Source organism: Dendrobium catenatum, unplaced genomic scaffold, assembly GCF_001605985.2.
Source record: "Dendrobium catenatum unplaced genomic scaffold, ASM160598v2 fragScaff_scaffold_716, whole genome shotgun sequence".
Classification (NCBI taxonomy): Eukaryota; Viridiplantae; Streptophyta; class Magnoliopsida; order Asparagales; family Orchidaceae; genus Dendrobium; species Dendrobium catenatum.
The window spans coordinates 7,851,426-7,870,474 of NW_021319178.1; the positions used below are offsets into that span (position 1 = coordinate 7,851,426).

At 33.2% G+C, this 19,049-nt stretch overlaps 1 protein-coding gene across 1 annotated transcript in view; it reads right to left on the bottom strand.

The window, feature by feature from the left end:
- Positions 1–1,352: 1,352 nt before the first annotated feature.
- LOC114579919 (D-xylose-proton symporter-like 2) overlaps positions 1,353–19,049 on the bottom strand; it is a 54,574-nt gene continuing 36,877 nt past the window's right edge. Inside the window, 9 exon segments of the mRNA XM_028695953.1 lie at positions 1,353–1,535; positions 6,448–6,528; positions 11,910–11,977; positions 11,980–12,106; positions 12,214–12,582; positions 12,662–12,763; positions 15,393–15,517; positions 15,590–15,656; positions 15,745–15,820. Of these exon segments, the coding sequence (XP_028551786.1) occupies positions 1,368–1,535; positions 6,448–6,528; positions 11,910–11,977; positions 11,980–12,106; positions 12,214–12,582; positions 12,662–12,763; positions 15,393–15,517; positions 15,590–15,656; positions 15,745–15,820 (1,183 nt within the window). The 3' untranslated portion in view covers positions 1,353–1,367.

Genomic DNA, 19,049 nt, shown 5'->3' on the forward strand with positions numbered 1-19,049 from the left:
GTTCAGGTCAAACGAGTTGATTTTGGGTTCGTGAGTTAAAGTGAACCTAACCCGATATGTCGATCGGGTCGAAAACTCAAACCCAAACCTGCCCCGTTTGTTAAACGGGTCGACCTGAACCTAGATTTTTCGGGCCGGGTCCAAGTCGGATTTTATGGTCGTGTCATATATTGACACCCCTATGCAAAACTATCAAGAAATAGCATAAATGTATGAGTTCCAATAGATTAGAAAGAAACTCAAAATAAAGCAAATGAATCATCAATTTGAAATGAGCAAAATCTCAAAAAAAAGCTGTCATCGCTAAAAATTTTATATTATAATGTGAATGTGAACTTTGGTTCCATGAAAAGAAGCATCGAACCAACATACTGCCATAAGTGTAAGAGACGATGCCATTAGAAAACCCATCATGCGGGAATTTTTTAGCAAAATCAATACACACATAAAATAATAGGGAAGAGCTTGATAACAAAATCATACTCATGAGGGTATGAATTGCCAAGAAGACTAAACTCACAGGAAGCTAGTAGACAAAGAAAAAATTATGACTTTTCTTTCGTCAGCCACTCCAGTTTTGGAAACTAATAGAGGTAACAAAATATTTTAAGCTCTAGAACTTTGCTCTTCAGTTTCTTCCAGAAACTTCCAAAATTATCTGCCACTTCAAGCTTTTTTTCAATAGGGATGGTATGTATATCTTCTTTTTCTTCTTCTTTAAGTGTGAGGTACCCTTTCTTTTTAACATTTTTTAGCGTGAGGGTGGTTGGAGAGTGTTGTTGTTGAAGCGTTCAGATTCATGTTAAGGTTTGCAAAGGAATTGAGCATAGCACATTGCGGAAGTTTTCGGAATAAAAATTATGAGGTGCTTTCTTTCTAAAAGAGGAAACTTACGGGAAATAAGGGAGGCCAGTTTCCAGAAATTCCCATTATTTATGTTTCAATTTAAAACTTTTCTTTTTGAGGTGTCCCTGTTTGTGAGGTCTCTTCTTTTTAGCCTTTGTAATAGAGAGGAAGGCTTCATGTTGTGGACAAACATATAACAAATAACACAACCAAAAGGCATTGATCTCAATAGAGAAGCATGTAGATTCAAGTCAGATTGTATTCCTTGCTATGTATCATATAAAGGACTGCATATTTTCCACCTCGTAATAGAAAAAATACATTAGGTGTATGCATGCGTTAAAAATATTGCATATCATTACTAAAATTGTAGCATGAACGTGTGGATAGATAACTAAGACCATTTTAAAGGAAAAATTTTGATTGCATGAGATGTACAAGTTTTGATTCATTCTAAAGAAAGGACTAGCAACAGTTAAAAGAATTCATTGTCACTCAAAGCATCAAAACTTTCGAAATTTTCATTGTGAAGCAAAAACGTAGGCAGACTTATGCAGAACGTAAACAAGCAGAGAGAACAGAATAAGTACCTGATAGCTTCCCACATACAATAGTAGTGCAATTACAGCTACTACAGGTAAATCCTTCAATATTGTGTAATACAATGATAACAGGAACAGTGAGAATGCCTGAAAGATCACAGACGTATTTCAAGCCTTAGAATGATAAAATACGTATAACATTAGTGAATGTAATACAGTGTGTGCCAACTGTATAGTTTACAATTACATGCTTTGTTTGGACACAAGTAATGAAAATTAAAAGTCCTAACCAGTCTTCATAAAGAATGCAGCAATTGCACTTTAACCAAGCATAAGAAAATAAATAAGCATATCATTAAAAAATATTTGATGATTATCATAACAAATTCATATTGCACAAGCTTAAGACAAAGAATCAATCAAAAGTGTGACACAAATTTGGACCAATAACATCAGCCTGTAATACAGAATCATGACTAAAATGACTTAGAACCAATTATATGGCATTCCTCAAGAAAATCACTACACAAATGTTTCTCTATACGTTTCCAAATAAAGTTTTTATGTTTCTGCTCAGAATTAAGAGCAAGCAGTTCATAATAGAAAATGATAGGCTTATAACAGGTAAGAAATCAATTAGATAATTGTAGTCAATAAAGTCAGTACTAGTGCAGAAAAGACAATGACAATATACCAGGTGAAATAATCTTGAATCCGTAACCAACAGATTTCCATCTACAACAACCCAACAATACATAGAAAACTTTTCAACCACAGCGATTCAACAATACAAGATCAACATTTTCATTTATAACAATCTAGCAATCTGTGGAGAGCATCATTCTATTTACAATGATATATCAATCTATGGGCAACAACATTCCATTCTAATGTGTAGTTAATTCTATATTCCATACTTAAATTTTAGTTTTAATATTTATATCTTTCATTAATAGTTATTTTTCTACCAATTTATTTATAGCTTCTCAACTTTATTTTTAATACAAAACAAGGGAATGAAATTTAGTTAACAATTTTTCATTTTTCTACTCTCCTTGCTTCACATTCTAATTTTCAAGATATATCAGAGCCATTAAAGTTCTACTCCCTGTGAGGCTGACGAGTCCTTTAATATGGAGTATTTTCTCCAAACTAATGGATCATTCACCAACACTGAATGCCAGTCTTCGTCCAATAAGAGTAGCAAAACATATGTAAAAGATCCTCCCGAAAATAGGAATAATAGCATTTGCCATGAAGAAGCTAGCAATTCCAACACTAAAAATTAATATGAAAAGCTCACGATGAAAAACTAAAAATTTCAATAAAAACAGCTATAAAGATAAATCACAATAGCTCTCTCCTTCCTCTTGCAATCATCTACATAACAAAATGAAAACAACCAACTACTCTCCCAATAAAAGCTTTTCTAGAACATCACCCAAATAATCTCGGTTGCTCCAAAAGATAAATTTTTAGATGCATGATTGCAAACAAGAAGAAAACTACTATTTGGATCGTAAACTCAAACTGACAGATGATATAAGATGAGACAAAACTTCCATAATTACAGCCTTGCCTTGAAAATTATAATGCCTGAATTGCATAAGGATCACAATTTTGTTGAAACAGTTTTGTCATTCTCTTTAAATATCAGACATCTGACTTTGTGCTTATAGTGTCTAACCTAAATTGTTACTATTAATCAGTAAACTCACTTGAGAAAAAAATTATATAGCAAATTTCTCATATAATATTTATCACTTCCAGGACTTGAACTCAACGAGAGTGATTGGAAATGCAAAGGTATGTTAAATAATGAGCCTTAAAAAAAACGATCTCTAAACAAGGCACGGGCTCAAACAACAACCCCTATATCCAATAAAACCCTCACTTCAAATTTCAAACACACTTCAAATAATAAATATAATGTCTAGCTTTGACATTATTGCTAAGATATCCAACTTTACTTACCTTGAAAAATTAATTACTGGTGTATTCACCAATAAAATTCAAAAGAAATTCCGTGTAGAATTTCTCATTTGGTTAAATAATACACTTGTAGTTTATATCCATCAAACCTACAAACTTTCCAAGCTTATGCTTTAGTTCAAAGTAAAACTTCCCCGGAAGAGAGGAGGCCAGGGTGCGAATTTTCAGAGCCCACAAATAGTGCTACTCCTATATCCCCTCTCATATAATTTTTTTCTTTATTTATCACTTCTATTTCACTACCCATCCATCTTAACTTAAAATTTTTAGTCACGCACAACTTACCTGTAACTATTTTATTGCCAAACTAAAGGATCCTAAAACATTGACAATGTAAACACAATTTCATAAAATTTACCATTAAGATTATGAGATTCCCTCATAGCATTGTACCTGTAATACACAACTTCATTAACCATCCAGCCTTAACCTTTTACTCCTCATACATTTATCCATTATAATCACCCAACCTTGAGTATAAAAATTATATCCTTAATATATTCTTTATTTTGTACAATAAATTTAATGTTCTCAAATCGATCACCCCTCAGCATTGCTTAATATTCTAGCAATATTAACTCGTAAATATCACTTTAACATCAACTAAATGCAGATCATAAGCCCCAAAATATGTTTCCATTGTTTAAATGTTGGCATAAATCAATATCATGAGCCGTTTAACAAGATTATGGCAGCGTCTTAAAGATTCCTAGCACATTTTAATGCTAGTATAAAGGACAACTTCCTTTTATTCTCTATGTGATTGTGTGTAAACAATTTTTTTCATGAATGAAATTCTCTTTCTATATATGTGAAGCCCTCCCTTCCAAGAGGAAGCTGGAGCAGAACAGGTGGAATTGCATATAACAAATTAAGTTCTACTTTTCCCTTGTTCTTATATTTTTGCTCATTTTGTTCAAAGTTCTTGAGGAGATTCTTTGTGAATTTCTTTAGAGTTTGGTAAAATTTAGGTTCTCCTTTTCTCCTGCTTTACATTTCTGCTCATTTTTTTTTAAAGTTCTTTAGGAGATTCTTTGTGAATTCCTTTAGAGTTTGGTAAGTGATTGTTGATACTTGATGGTCAACGTAGCCAGAGTAAAGGTTTCAAGTCGCTCAAATGGTTTTTACACATTAAGTTTCAGGATATCTTCACCTTTCTTCTCATATTCTTTGACTCCTTTGTTTGCATCAATGCTTATCTTGGCTTATAGCTAACTCAGCAAGTATGTTGCATGTTAGATTCAGAGTTTGCATATATCACATAGAAAATCCTATAAAAATTGCTGAATATACTAAGCATTAGTTTCAATATCCTGCATTTATTTACTCTAGGGTCTCTATTTCTTGTGTCATTAGATTTCCACATATCCTGCATCACCCAGCCTCCACCAAGAGCTGCAGCCCACTACAAATGTTTGCCAATTCATTTGCATGTATAGCATTATACACGTATATAAACTACTTCAAATATAAAAGGCAATTTCCCAATTTAGAGTGCTACTTACATCATAATTTGCACTTCAAACCAATAAAGGACTAGCACTTGCTTTGGAAATTGTGCATTGAACATATTGAATGTGACCCACCTAAATGCTAAAATTATATGGAATTCATAAATGAAAAATATTCCACTTTTTTTTTTTGAATGATAGAAACAAATCACAAATTTTAAAAGTGGGTGCAAAGCCGATTATAGATTTTTATAGAAGTCTCTATAGGGAGAAAACCCTTAATGAAATAGCCAAATAGAATGCATAGTTGATATTTTTTTTTTTCAAGAAGGGAACAACAATGTCAGGAGTATAGATAAAACCCATGATCACATGGCTAGAAGCTGAGATATGAACCATCAAGTTAATGCCTAATTCAATATTCTACATTTGATAAAGTACATGTTGCCTACTAGGTCAATGAGAATCGTTGGATATTAAAAGAAGTTGCTTAATAAAATTATGGGAAAATGATCCTTCAACTTTTTGTGAGGGCCCAATTTGGCCCCTCAACTCTTTTGAGGGGATGGATAATTTTGATCCTAACATCCAATGTTGGAGTTAATGATATTAAATGTAAGAGTATTTTGGTGATTTCTAATTAAAAATTTATTAAATGCAATTTTCAAATAGTTATAACTTTTCTAAAAAAAATTATTAAATATTTGAAATTAAGACTTAAATTACTATTATTTTTTTTAATTAAAGAAACATCTAATAATTTTTTTTTAGAAAATTTATAATTACTTGCAAAATATATTTAATAAATTTTTAATTTAAAAAATGACCAAAATATCCTTATATTTAACACCATTAACTCCAACATTGGATGTCAACAAAGTCTCATTCTAAAAAGTTTGAGAGACCAAATTGATCACTCAAAAGAGTTGGGTACCAGTTTGGTCCATCACAGAGTTGAGGGGTCATTTTGATCCTTTTCTTATAAAAGTATTCATTTGAATGTATCATAGGAACAAGCATAGAAAGCAACAAATATGATTTTTTTATGAATGCATAAACAATTAAAAGATTAAAACTTGCAGCAACATGCTAATAGCATTACTACAGAAATTATAAGCGATAAGATCAAATCAAATAAAAATCTAACAACAAATTTGATAAAGAATATTGCAGAAAAAAGTATTCAGCAGCTAGAATTTGGTTTTGTATTGTTGATATGGTGGTAGCAAGTGTAATTCACAGGAATAATAAGCCTTATCATGCATAGTTGAATTAAGCTCCAACAATAAATTCTGCTCTAAACAAGAGTTACATCACACAACATGCAAAATGACCATTATCCTTTCACATTACCTTCCCATTTTGAAGAAGCGGGAAATAAAAGTACCCGAACTAAATCTATGCAAACAGTTAGTTATTGATTCACCAATTATCATCAACAAACGGTTAAAGAACAGACAACATAGCAACTCTAAAAGCTTTCTAATGGTTTCACAGATGTTCTCGTCTGAGATTGTGAATGGTGTTAAAGAAAATTTATTAAAGAAAGAAACTTAAAATTCTCGTCTGAGATTGTGAATGGTGGAAAAGACAATTTATTAAAGAAAGAAACTTACAATTCCGCTAACACCTCCAATTAATAGTGGCCTCCGGCCAAGCCTGTCCACCGCAAGAATAGCAACTCCAGTTGCAAGCAACTATAAATCAGAGTTAAGAATTAGTCATCTATAACGAATCTAGGCAATGCTCATTATGAATCATATCCCAAAGAGCAGAAACAATAAAACCTAATTCATTCGTCCATGATCTGGCCAAGTTTCTTTATTATGAACACGCAAAAATACAGTAGATTTTAGAATATCCCAATAAAAGTTTCAAAAAATATAAAACTTTAAAATTTTAAACATTCAATAAATATAACAATTCAATTTTATATATATATATTGACATGAATATAAGTACAATAAAATTTTATTATACACTTGATAATGCAAATATTCATATTATAGAAAATAAATCACTATAACATTACATCACAAATAGATATTGACAACTTTTAGTGAAATAAGTGTACATTAAAAAAAATAATTAAATATAACAAATTCAAACAGTACATAATTAACAATCATAAATAAAATTCTTAATGCAATTACAAGACATGGCAAGTATCATAACAAATGCCAATAAAGATATCATCACCTAGCTCAAATGAAATTCTTGAAAATGTTTTCAGTATGACTTCTTGGGAAGAAATTACAAGACATTACAGAAAGGGAAATAATGATTGGCTACTCTAAAATCTGACAAACTATGCTTATCTAAAGGACGGACTTTGATATCTGGATAATCATAAGATACAAAACAAGCTTTGTAATTAGTATAGCATTAGATTGGACAATTACTTCTCAATAATAATAAGAAGAAACGACTTAGCAGTAGTTGTTTCTCATATAACACAAATACCAAATCATATTTATAGGCAGATTCGGTTTGAAATGAATAGATAGGTCTTAAACCAAATAACTGAAAACTAAGTACTTTAAATATAAGGCGTGAAGGCAACCAAAAAGACGAAGAGTTCCCCAATGAGATCTGCAGCCGCTTGAACAGCTTTCTCTTCATTTAAAGGCCGGACCTCAACATTGGTTGCATGACCATAGATTCGCCTTTGGATATTAGTGGTGATTCGATGGTTTGCCTGGTTACAGTACCAGCACAATAAGAAACTAATTAATGCAACATTCAGTGATAACAAAACATGTCAAACATATGACAATCGGAAAGGACAAAGGGAAGGTTTTAAAAGAAATTAATCAAAAGAAAAGAAATGTCAGAAAGCCTATGTAACATGATTTTTGAAAGTGAATTGAACTAGAGCTTTACAAATGAGTATGATAATGTTAGAATTAATTCATTCGTTGGGCCGGCACTTTGTGCATACTAGTAAGCTCATAAATGATTCAATTAGGATTGACCTTGTTAGTGAGATGAAGCCACTCCAAATTGTAATGGGATTAGACGCTAATGCATCTAAGCCTTAGTTCGCTAATGCATCTTCACTATGTCCTGCCTGATAACACCTTTTATTTAAGTAATAAAATGCACCATGAAAGTTCCTATCCCATACGTGCACTACCTCCACTTCACTGTGATAGCAACAGAGGCTTTACTTCACTGAACTGGAACAGAACAAAATTACCAAATGAAGAATCAGAATGTAACTGAAATATCTGAGTTCAACTCCGTTAAGATCTCCTACTTGAACAACTCTGAACGTGACTGCAATTTTAAAGATGCAAAATTTCCATCGATATCTTGGATCTATTGTTCAGAGTGATGGTGAAATAGATGGGGATATTATCAGCAAAATTTAAGTTGGATGATTGAAGTGGAGGAATACATCGGTCTTGTTGTGTGATAGAAAAGTACCCCTCAAACTTAAGGGAAAATTATATCAGATGGTGGTGAGGCTTGCAATGCTTTATGGTGCCAAATGTTGGCCATTAAAAGAGAAGCATAATACTAAGTTAAGTGTGGCAGAGATGAGGATGCTCAGGTGGATGAGTGGCTTTACCCTTAGAGATAGGATACGAAATGAGCATATATGTGAAAAGGTTGGAGTAGCCCAAGAGAAGATAAAATTTAGGAGGGCTCCAGTAGAAGATAAGATTAGAGAGAGACGCCTTAGATGGTTTGGTCACATAAAACAACGGCCTTCCGATGACCCAGTTAAGAGAGTAGAGGTATTAGATTTGACTTATGTTAAGAAAAGTAGAGTCAGACCTAAAAAGACTTGGTTAGAAAATATTAGGAATGACCTTTTTTTATTAGATTTAAATGAGAATTTGACTTTTAATAAGACACAATGGAAGAAAATGATTCATGTAGCCGACCCCACGTAGTGGGATAAAGGCTTGATACTGTTGTTGTTGTTGTTGAAATTTGAAAAAATTTTAATAGATAATTTTTATAACTTTAAATTTTGAAAAACTTTAAAAATTTAATAGGCGATCTAAATAATATTTTATAACTTTAAAATATAACTCTCTCCCATTTTTCTCTCTCTCTTCCACTTTCTCTTTCTTGCCGATAAGACAACAACAAAAAAAATTCACATAAAACGCAGTAGAGGAATAGGTTAAAATGGAAAACACAATTTTTTTTTTTTTTTGCATTTTCAAAGAAAATGAAAGCATACAGTGCATTTTTTATCATTTTTAAATTTAATTTATATAACGTTCCTTCCCCTAAATCTTACGTGAAACATAATACTTTTAAAAATTTGTCCCTTTCTTATTATAGGCTAGATCTAATACATCTACTCTCCTAACATGATCATCGAAAGGTCAAAATTTTGTGACCAAACCATCATCTAAGGCAAAAAAATATATCATTAAAGAAATGTTTAATATATATTTTTTAAATTACAATTACTTCAAAAATATATTTAATAAATAGTTTAATTAAAAAATGACCAAAATACTTTTACATTTAACATCATTAACTCCAACATTAGATCTTAGGACCAAAAAGGTCTCATTTTAAAGAGTTGAGGGACCAAATTAGTCCCTCAAAAGAGTTGGAGACCATTTTGGTCCCTCACAAATAGTTGAGGGAACATTTTAATCCTTTTCTCATATATGAAGAGTACAATATTAAAACTATCATTTTCAAGGGTATGAATCATATGTATTGTGAAAGGCTGTGTGATACCCCATAATATATTAATGAACTTCATAATATCATGACAACAATAATGATATTTATGTGAATAATAGAATGCTTGAAATTTTTTCATGAGGATAACTACTAGAAAAATCAATACATAATCATAACTAAATGTATCATAATATGAATGCTTAATGAAGGTAATAGTGGTCTTATCAAGATAATTCCTAAAGAGAAAAGCACAAATATTTCGACCATGGGTGGCAAAATGGCTCATGTACAATAGTTGGTAATTTAAGTTGTTGGCTTCCGAAGCAACATGAAGTGTATGTCAACAGAATGAACCAAAGTGCTCAATATAAAAGTAATGACGAATTGAGTGACAAGGGCATAAAATTAAAGATTGCTCAATTCTGATGTGAAATGAAAGAGATAAAAGTTAAACTACTGAAAGGTGTCAAAAGGGACAAGGTTTATCTTAAAGCTAGGCTTTGGTGAACTTGCGTTATGTTCAGATGCATATGAATTGGGTTAAGTTAGGTTAAGAGGTCAATTGGGAGAATGAATTCACTGGGGAAGTGAAAATTTAACCATTGTGGCTTGTATGCATGGGAATTAGAAATTAGTATTAAAATGGGAAAGTTTTAAATGGATTCCTTTAAGCCCAATGTTCAAGGAGATCAAGAATTTCAAGCAAAAGAAGAATGATAGGAATCAAAACCAACCATGAATTCTCACTTGGGCGCTACAAACATAAGAGAATGGATAGGATGCAAGAAAATTAGGATGCAAGAGGTAAGCAGCTTCTTAAAAGAGAAAGTGATGATAATAAAAATTCTTAACTCACATGGTACAATTACAATGAATTAATTTGACTCGAATACCAACTAATGAGGATGGTACTTTTGGCTGAATTGATACAATAAAAGAGGAAAATATTTGAAACACTAAAAAGACAAAAAGGAGTCGAAGAACTGGACAAAGAGATAGGGCTGAAAAAGAACGATAGCATGAAGTGCTCATCCACCAGTTTAAGGAAAAAATAATACCTTAAAAAGATTAAATTCACAATCAATTAATTTATCTCCTAAAGTATACACTATTTACAAAAAATGTTTACCAATCATCAAATAACAAAAGAAAAGTAATCTAAGTATGATCAAAACAAATCAATTATAAATATTTATATTTTATGAAAGAATTCATAAACAAAGAAAATTTTGAATGCAGCTTTATTACACATCCTAACAAAATAATTGCTGAAATGTCTAAATATAGCAGTCTACATAAGGCAATTGATTGTGTCACCTCATGACGAATCTAGCAGCAATACACAATTATCAGAGAAACTTATGTGTATGGTAATGAATTTGATCATAGTACAAAAATATGTGGAGTAACTTATTTCTTCATCTCAAAGTGTTTGTGAACAATAACAGTAACATAAGACATCTTAGTCACAGAAACACCAATAAAACTTTGTGAGATCTCATATTTAGGCTCAATAATTGCCTTGAGCATAGCCTTAGATTTATGGACAGTAAGAGGCTCGAACAATAACTAATAATGATCATCATCAAGCTCATAGCAAAGCTTCGATACCAATAATCTTACCAAGCCATTTCATGAAGTGTAGAAAAAATCACGTATAATTAAGTAAATTAGGCACTAAAATAAATATGAAGAGATGATTTATGATCCCTTTTGTATTGATTATGATTTGATGACATACCTAATCAAATTGTAATATGACAGTGACTTAATATGTTGCTGCAAAGTATTATTTCTGGGACTTATTATCATCATAATAATCGTGTTATAGTGATTACAATAGTTTCTGTCTAAATAAAAGGTCCATAGTATTATAGCTATCAATAGCATGTCCAGTTTTAGGAACATAAAATACGTCCATCATGGAATTATTTGATTGCTATGAAAGAATGTGTAGTTAGCTTTAGGGTTATGACTTTGTATTGTAAATTGTGATATGAATGAAGTGGGTAGAGGAACAGATAGTAGTTGGCAGTACAAACTTAGATGATTCACATTTTCAAGATGTGTGAAAAATAGTATTTTTAATATTGCACCATCATATTTTTGTTAAAAAATTTATATATCTCATTAAACTCGAGCAGTATATTATAGAGTGAGATGAATGGTTTTCATTTGCATTTGAATACCAGGCAAAATTTGAATGGAACAAAAAAAAGTTATCCACCCTTTCAAGGGGATAGACGTCTAGCTCTCAAAAAACAAAATGCATATGCAAGTATTGTTCATGTAAATGCATATATGCAAAGGCAGCGTATAAAACAATCAAACATCCAATTGATAAACTAGATACTACAACTGAGATAACTGATTTCAATCAGCTCATAGCTGCAAAACACAGAGCTGAAGAGAGATATACCTTCAGTATACCAAGAAGAACTGAAACACGGGTGGCATCTGAGGCTGCTGAAAACCCTGCGCTCTGTCCCCAGAGAACGAAACGGTCAAACCATAAGCGCTAGAAATAATTAACTCAGAATCCATCTAAATAATTAAAAACAAGATCACCTGAAGGATTTTTGCAGCATAATATAAAACACTTGGTTGCCCTGTGACCTAAAATCAGGGAATAAACAACGGTTTTAGCTTCACTGAATAATTTAATAACATCAGAACAGGGACAAATATAGGTCATAAGCAACGCAGTAAAACAGTGAAAATACCTGCTGAAAAAAGAGCAATCCTACACCGATAATAAGAGCTTTCAAACTTTTTCCTTGAAAGATTTCATAAAATGTTGCTTGCTTGTGTTGATCATCAAGAGAAAGCTCATGCAGAATGGCATCAATTTCCTCTGAAGCTGTGTCATCAATGGCTTGACCCCTTAGTCGGCACAAACAAGAAATAGCAGTTGTTCTTACATCTGAAATGTTTACTTTTCCCTGTACGGTGCACAATAACAGCCAACGAGGTGAAGGTGGTAACCACCACATTCCAACACCCATAACTAGACAAACAGGAGCACCAATAGCATAGATGTAACGCCATCCCGCAACAATATCAACAAAGAGACTACTGGATATGTAGCCACACTGCACGGAAGGCAACACCTATGAGTTTTCAGAAGCAGAAAAAAAATTGATATTCACTTTCTTGGGATTCAAGACTTACAAGCATTCCAATAACTATGAAAAATTCCTTTAAAGATATCAATGTGCCACGTATTTGGCTTGGGGATGTCTCCGCAATGTACATTGGAGCAGCATGCATGGCCTAATGATCAAAAAACCATGACCATGGACAAATTACATAAAAGGATGTACCAAATACATTAGCTAATCGCATTATGGAAAATATTTGCAAAAGATTCATAAATTTCACATCCAATACATTTTAGAAAATAATATTCCTTGAAAATCAATAGGAACACTAATTATCTCATGTCCTAATCCTAGACAAAACTCTCTTAAATATTCCTAACACGCAATAACACAAATAGAACATTCTCTAACCGCATAAACATAATTTAGGAAACCTTCCTAACAATTAAAACTTTCTCAAACACAATAAACATAATTAGGAAACCTTCCTAAACAGCTCCCCTTGATTTCTCCTCCTTTCATAATGCATGATAGCTCTTCTAGGCCCCAAAAGGCTGGCCAAACCCTCCCCTTGGCTCCCTTCCTAATTTCACCCAGCCCCTCCTGCCGTAACAGTTTCCCACCTCAAGTGAACAATACATTAGTAAGGACAGTATTGGTGATCACTTTCAATGGCTACTGATCCATGGAGGATGGCCTGCAAACCACTATCTCGGTTAGGCTTTGAGTTGGATATTGGAATCGTTAAAACGAGTGGAACTAAGAGCCAGAAGTTAAGAATTGACTTGCCTAGCTGTGCTGCTTAGCTAGAGAAGAGTGTGAAAAATGGCAGTATAAGAGATCATAATATAACTGAAGGCAATAAGTCACGGCAGTTGTAATTTTGCGTAACTGAGTATGGAAGTATGGGCGCTCATCTATAAATATTTAATGTGCCCCTATACCCTTGGGATTTGCTATTATTGTAGGCTGATTGTAAGTTTGCATCAAAAGCAGACATCCACGTAAGTTAACTCTTGATTTTCTCTAAATAATGTAAGAGTTTTTGAGCTCCAAACAGCTAATAATGATACCATGGAAAGATTTTAGCTGCCAAACTATAATGAGGCTATGCGTGCCAACAGAACTTAAATCAAGGTAACTGAAGATATGCTGAAGAGATCCCTGGCCGAACTATCTAACTGTCCTAGTGATTAAATGACGACAATCAGTCTTGGATCCACTAGGGTTGTAAATGATCCAAATGATCCAAGCTCGAACTGGTCTGACCCCAACTTATAATTGACTCAAATTTATTTATTTCAAACATGATTTGGACCTAGTTATAGGACAGTTCAATCCACTCTCAATGCCAGCATGGTTAGGCATGATAATTTAAATCAAACGTTTATTCTATTTAATATGAAATTTCTATTCAGATACTTCTCATTAATGTAAACATACACGCATTCAATCTTGATAGAAACATGCATACATGCATTTATAGATAGATGCAAGTGTCCGAACACATGTACTTTAGCACATACATGCATCAATGCAAACATATTTTTTTATTGGATCTCAAGCTAACTCAATTAAAACAAAGCCCGACTCAATCCATATTCAATCAAAGGGTACAATTCACATTCTTCTCTTGGTTTAGAACCAAGTAAGAAAACCAATCTGATTTTTTGAGCAATCTTTGAGAAGGGGTAGATCCTAGGTAATATAGATTAAAAATTGTCTAAAAGGATTTACAAACAATATATTTTAAAACCAAATGCAGCATTTAAAATGAAAAGTGAGAATTCATGATGACAAGTTCAACCAGTCGGGCATCTGCTAAATATAGTTCTTTCCTACAAGTGGAAAATAACAGTAAGAAGAAGATTCACAATGAGGCAACTGATGTTCAAGTGCTAAAGACATAGATCACAACCAGCATACACTCTCAATTAAACTAGTTATTAAATAATGAGCAAGAAATTATAAGGCTATGAAGAAGACATTAAAATAATAATAATAATAACCTAGAAAGACGACATTGCTTTTTCACAATAAATTTACCATGATTTATATGATAAATCAAGGTTCAATCGATAACTAAAATTAAATCAAAATAATATGAATGTCCCTCTCCAAGTAAGCACTAGATCAATGCCAGTCTTTAAAGCAATCTTCCTTCACCATTCCTATTGTGATCTATATCTTATGCTCCATTAAGAATAAAATATGCTACAGAAAAACAGAAAATAATGCAAACAACCAGGTGAAATTGACAAGAAAATCCAGCTATGACTGCATTAAATATGCCATTTGCAGCAAGCTTCATCAGAATAATATCATGCTCTTTTGTGAAATTCAGTTTTAGTGTCTATTCAGAACGTTGGTTGTTTATTGAGGACTTCTTTCAATGGTTACATTTTGAATAATATTAGCTCTTTTGTGAAATTCAGTTTTCACGTCTATTCAGAAAGTTGGTTGTTTATTGAGGACTTATTTCAATCGTAATTTTGCTTAACCTAATGCAGTTCTATTATTACTATCATATTTTGGTTGTTTATGCAACATATGAGAAAGCCAAATGTAGACCAACTCAACTTTTTCAATTTTACTTTCCAAATAAAAGTGTAATTACCAAAATAATTAAAATGCAGTAATGCAAAGACCGAAGTTCCAATGACAAAGCAACAAGGCGTGAACAAAGTAGGCAACCATGCAATGCTTTCAATCATGTAGAAATTGTACCATATGGACCAGAAAGATAAACTTTATGAAAATGCTTAATTCATAAAGTAAGCCAAGAAGCATATTGTAATTACCAGTCCAATTCCAATACCAAATAACAGGCGTCCAATCACCATAACAGGGAAACTGGGAGCGACTGCTGTTAGCAAAGATCCAACAAAATATACTATAGAGGCAAAAATGAGCTCCCGTCGCCTCCCTTCAATGATAAAACAGTTAAGCATAACAAAAACAAAGTATTTACTACATAAACAGGTTAATCCGGACTAACCTAAATAATCAGCAACAGTGAATGCCAAGGAAGAACCAATCAATGCCCCATACAAAGAACCACTGACCTGCACCATGTAGGCGCAGAAGATGAAATTATGTGCAAAACACCCAACAGGAAAATTGGGCTGCTGGAATAACATTATGTCAACTCACCACAAGTCCAATTTCCAAAGAGTTCAAATTGTACCATGTTGTTCCGCTCAAGGTAGCTGACTACAAAAAGAGAGTACTAGAAGCATAATATTGCAAGGTGAAATTCAGGAGCACAGTTTGAAATTTGACAATTTGAAAGATAAACAAGAAGGGTTAGAGATTGTAACTACTGACAGAAGATACGAAGTATCTTATAGTTTAGTTACTTTACTTGCTTTGACAATGATATATGGTTGTTCTGAGTTATTGGGAAAATATAAGTGATATAAGAGAATTTTACTACCTCTGAAATTATCTGGTTCTATGACTCTTAGGTCTGTTTTAACAGATTTGGTATTTTTCCTACTTGCATGCTATTGGAAATCAAAAGAGAAATCTTGTATTCTTATGAATAAGAGCAGAATTTAGAAGAAAAGAAGGCACTGAAGCGAGAAGCAGCATAACTTGTTAAAGGCTTCAAAGAAACACTACCGCTAGGCACTTTCGCTTTGTTTGATTTTAAGGAATTGAAAGAGATGAAATGAAAAATAAATGAAAATCAAAATGGTAACTTAAACAAAATTGGTTTTCATCCACTTGTTTGGTTGAGCAGAATATGACGACAACAACAACATCAAGCCTTTGTCCCACTATGTTGAGCAGAATATGAGTGAAAAAAAAATAATAATTGGCTTATGATAACTTTAGTTATTGCTTCTTGTAGTGAGCAAATATGTGAATACATTTTATAACCTATAAAATTTCTCGTTTTCACTATCGTTGAGTAGGGATTTGACAACGTAAAAACATATATTCACATTTTCAAGGTAAATCCAATTCCCTGGTAGTTGCATTAGAAACCAACATCTAAAATTAAAATTATGAGGGAAGTGTATATATATTCTGATGTGAAACATAATAGGAATTGCAGGAATTTAATAAAAATTTGTTAAGCTTGTTAATTTTAAAATTAATGTTTCACCCGATTAGATTCTAGGATTTCTTAGTTGTAGTTGTGCTTTGGCATGCGGTTACAAGAAAGATAAAATGGTCAATTTAAAATAACAACAAATTTATAGTAACGCTAACAGAGTAAACAACAAAAATCCACCGTTTAACAAATAGAGATTTCACCTTGAGTTCCCCTCGCTTTTGAGGTGGTTTTAATGGAAAATAATTTTAGCAAACTTAAATATGCCATCAAAAGACAGAAAACGTCTGTAATATTGCCCAACGAAAAGTTAGTCGGAGGGGAAGAAGTCGGTCTCGCGACTGTCCGAAGATTTGGTGCTCGTCGATGGCAGACGTCGAAGTAAAAAGGATCCGGCTGACGTAGTCGTCGATGGTGTCGTCGATCTCCAAGTTGAGGTTGAAGAAGGGTGATCGGAGATTATCTACTCGTCCTTGAAGATCATACACGAATCTGTGGTCTCTTTCAGATCGACCATCATGAGGAGGAGGCCGGTTTGTGTAGCTTCTTCCTTGGGAGTGTATGAAAAAATGGACATGAGAAAAAGAAGAGGAGGGGAAGGTTGGAGGGGTCAGCCAATACTAGGGGAGGAGGCCTCTTGAATTTTCAGCTTTTGGTTTAGATGGATGGGGGGGAATAAAATTAAAATCTGAATTTAATTTCAGATTTTATAATTGGAAAAGGAGGGAATAATTCGAAATTCAAATCTCCTTTAATGGGGGACTAAGTGGTGCGGTCAACCATGAAGAAAGAGTGTTGATTGAGAGCATTAATATAGAGAATTAATTAAGAGAGGGGGGGAGGGGGGCCGGCCAAAGAAGGGGGGGATGAGTGTCCACATTCAATATATGTGGATCTTTGCATTAATGATTGATTGGGGGAATTAAATTTGAATTAATTTCAGATTTGTGGTAATTGGGAACTTCCTAAAATATGATATTTTAATTAGGAAAGAATTCAAAATTCAAAATTCAAAATTCTTTGAATTCAAATTATAATACTTTCCAAATCAATAGCGAGCTAATTTAGGAAAGTAATGAATGTAGGGGAACAAAGGGTCGGCAGCTAGGGCTTATGAAAGATGGCTGAGGGCCGGCGGCTAGGGGTGGAGGAGGGAAAGGAGGCTTGGTCGGCAGCTTTTTGGGTGGAGTTTGGCCGGCAATAGTGGGGGATTAGGTCGACAGGTTGAATGGAGGGGAGTATTGGCCGGAGGTGGTGGGAGGAGGAGAGGAAGGAGGCTTGGCTGGCGTGGGTGGGGTTTGCCGGCAGTAGGTGAGAAGAAAGGGGTGGGGAAGAAGAAAGGGGAAGGGGAAACTAAGAGCCCGGACTCTTCTGACGGTTGTCGGGTATTTCTTTTACACCTCTCCTAGGGTTCTCTCTTCTCTCAAGAGCTCACAAAGAAACAAAGAACAAGAGCTGAAATTTCATTCATCAAAATCATCCTTATACAGTAGTGAGGGCCCTCATATATAGGCCTCCAAAATAAATAAAAACACAAAGACTAAAATGCCCTCGGGGCTACAACGTAAATTAATCCCTCTTGGGGTTACAATGGTAAACCATAATATAAATAAAAATAAAATACATAAATACATCATAAATAAAGACTCCGAATCGTAGCCGTCGATCTACGATTCCTCCGATGATAGATGCGCCGAAATCTTTTGTTGATGTCCTCATCACATTCCCTCCAATTCCTTCAAACCAAACACACCCTTATTTAATGCAAGACGGGTATTACTTGCAACTTTTTAATTTACATTTTGTTTACTCTTGACATACATCTTCATGATCAAGCTCGGGCATGCTTTTTATTGTACTTGAACTTCTTTGATAATTTGCATAATAAGAAATTAAACATGGTTCAAAGGATGATCATTCCATTTTAAATATGAACTCCCAACATTTCAATATTACTTGTCAAAAACTAAAAACAAGAAAGTACATTCATGTTCACAACAAAGCAACTATATTTTTAAGTTTATATCCATATCATATTCAGATTAATATTTGATCCAACAACACTATAATGCCAGTCTCTCCATTCCACCGCATGTCAAAACCACAAGTCATTCACATAGACTATCTTGAGTTCAATATAATCAACAATTGAATTCTGTATGAGATGATTCATGAAAAAGAGCATAAACTAATAAAAGCATTGTCCTAAAGGCAATATAACGCAATTTTCATTAATGATTATCCAGCACTTTTCTTTACATTTCAAGCAGAAAAAAATTATCTCCCACTTTCTGGCATTTTAAACGATTGTGTTGAGAGTGTGATTCAATTGATTAGGAAGACTCTATTTATTTAAAAAAGTTTCCTAAATTATGTTTATACTGATTAGGAATGT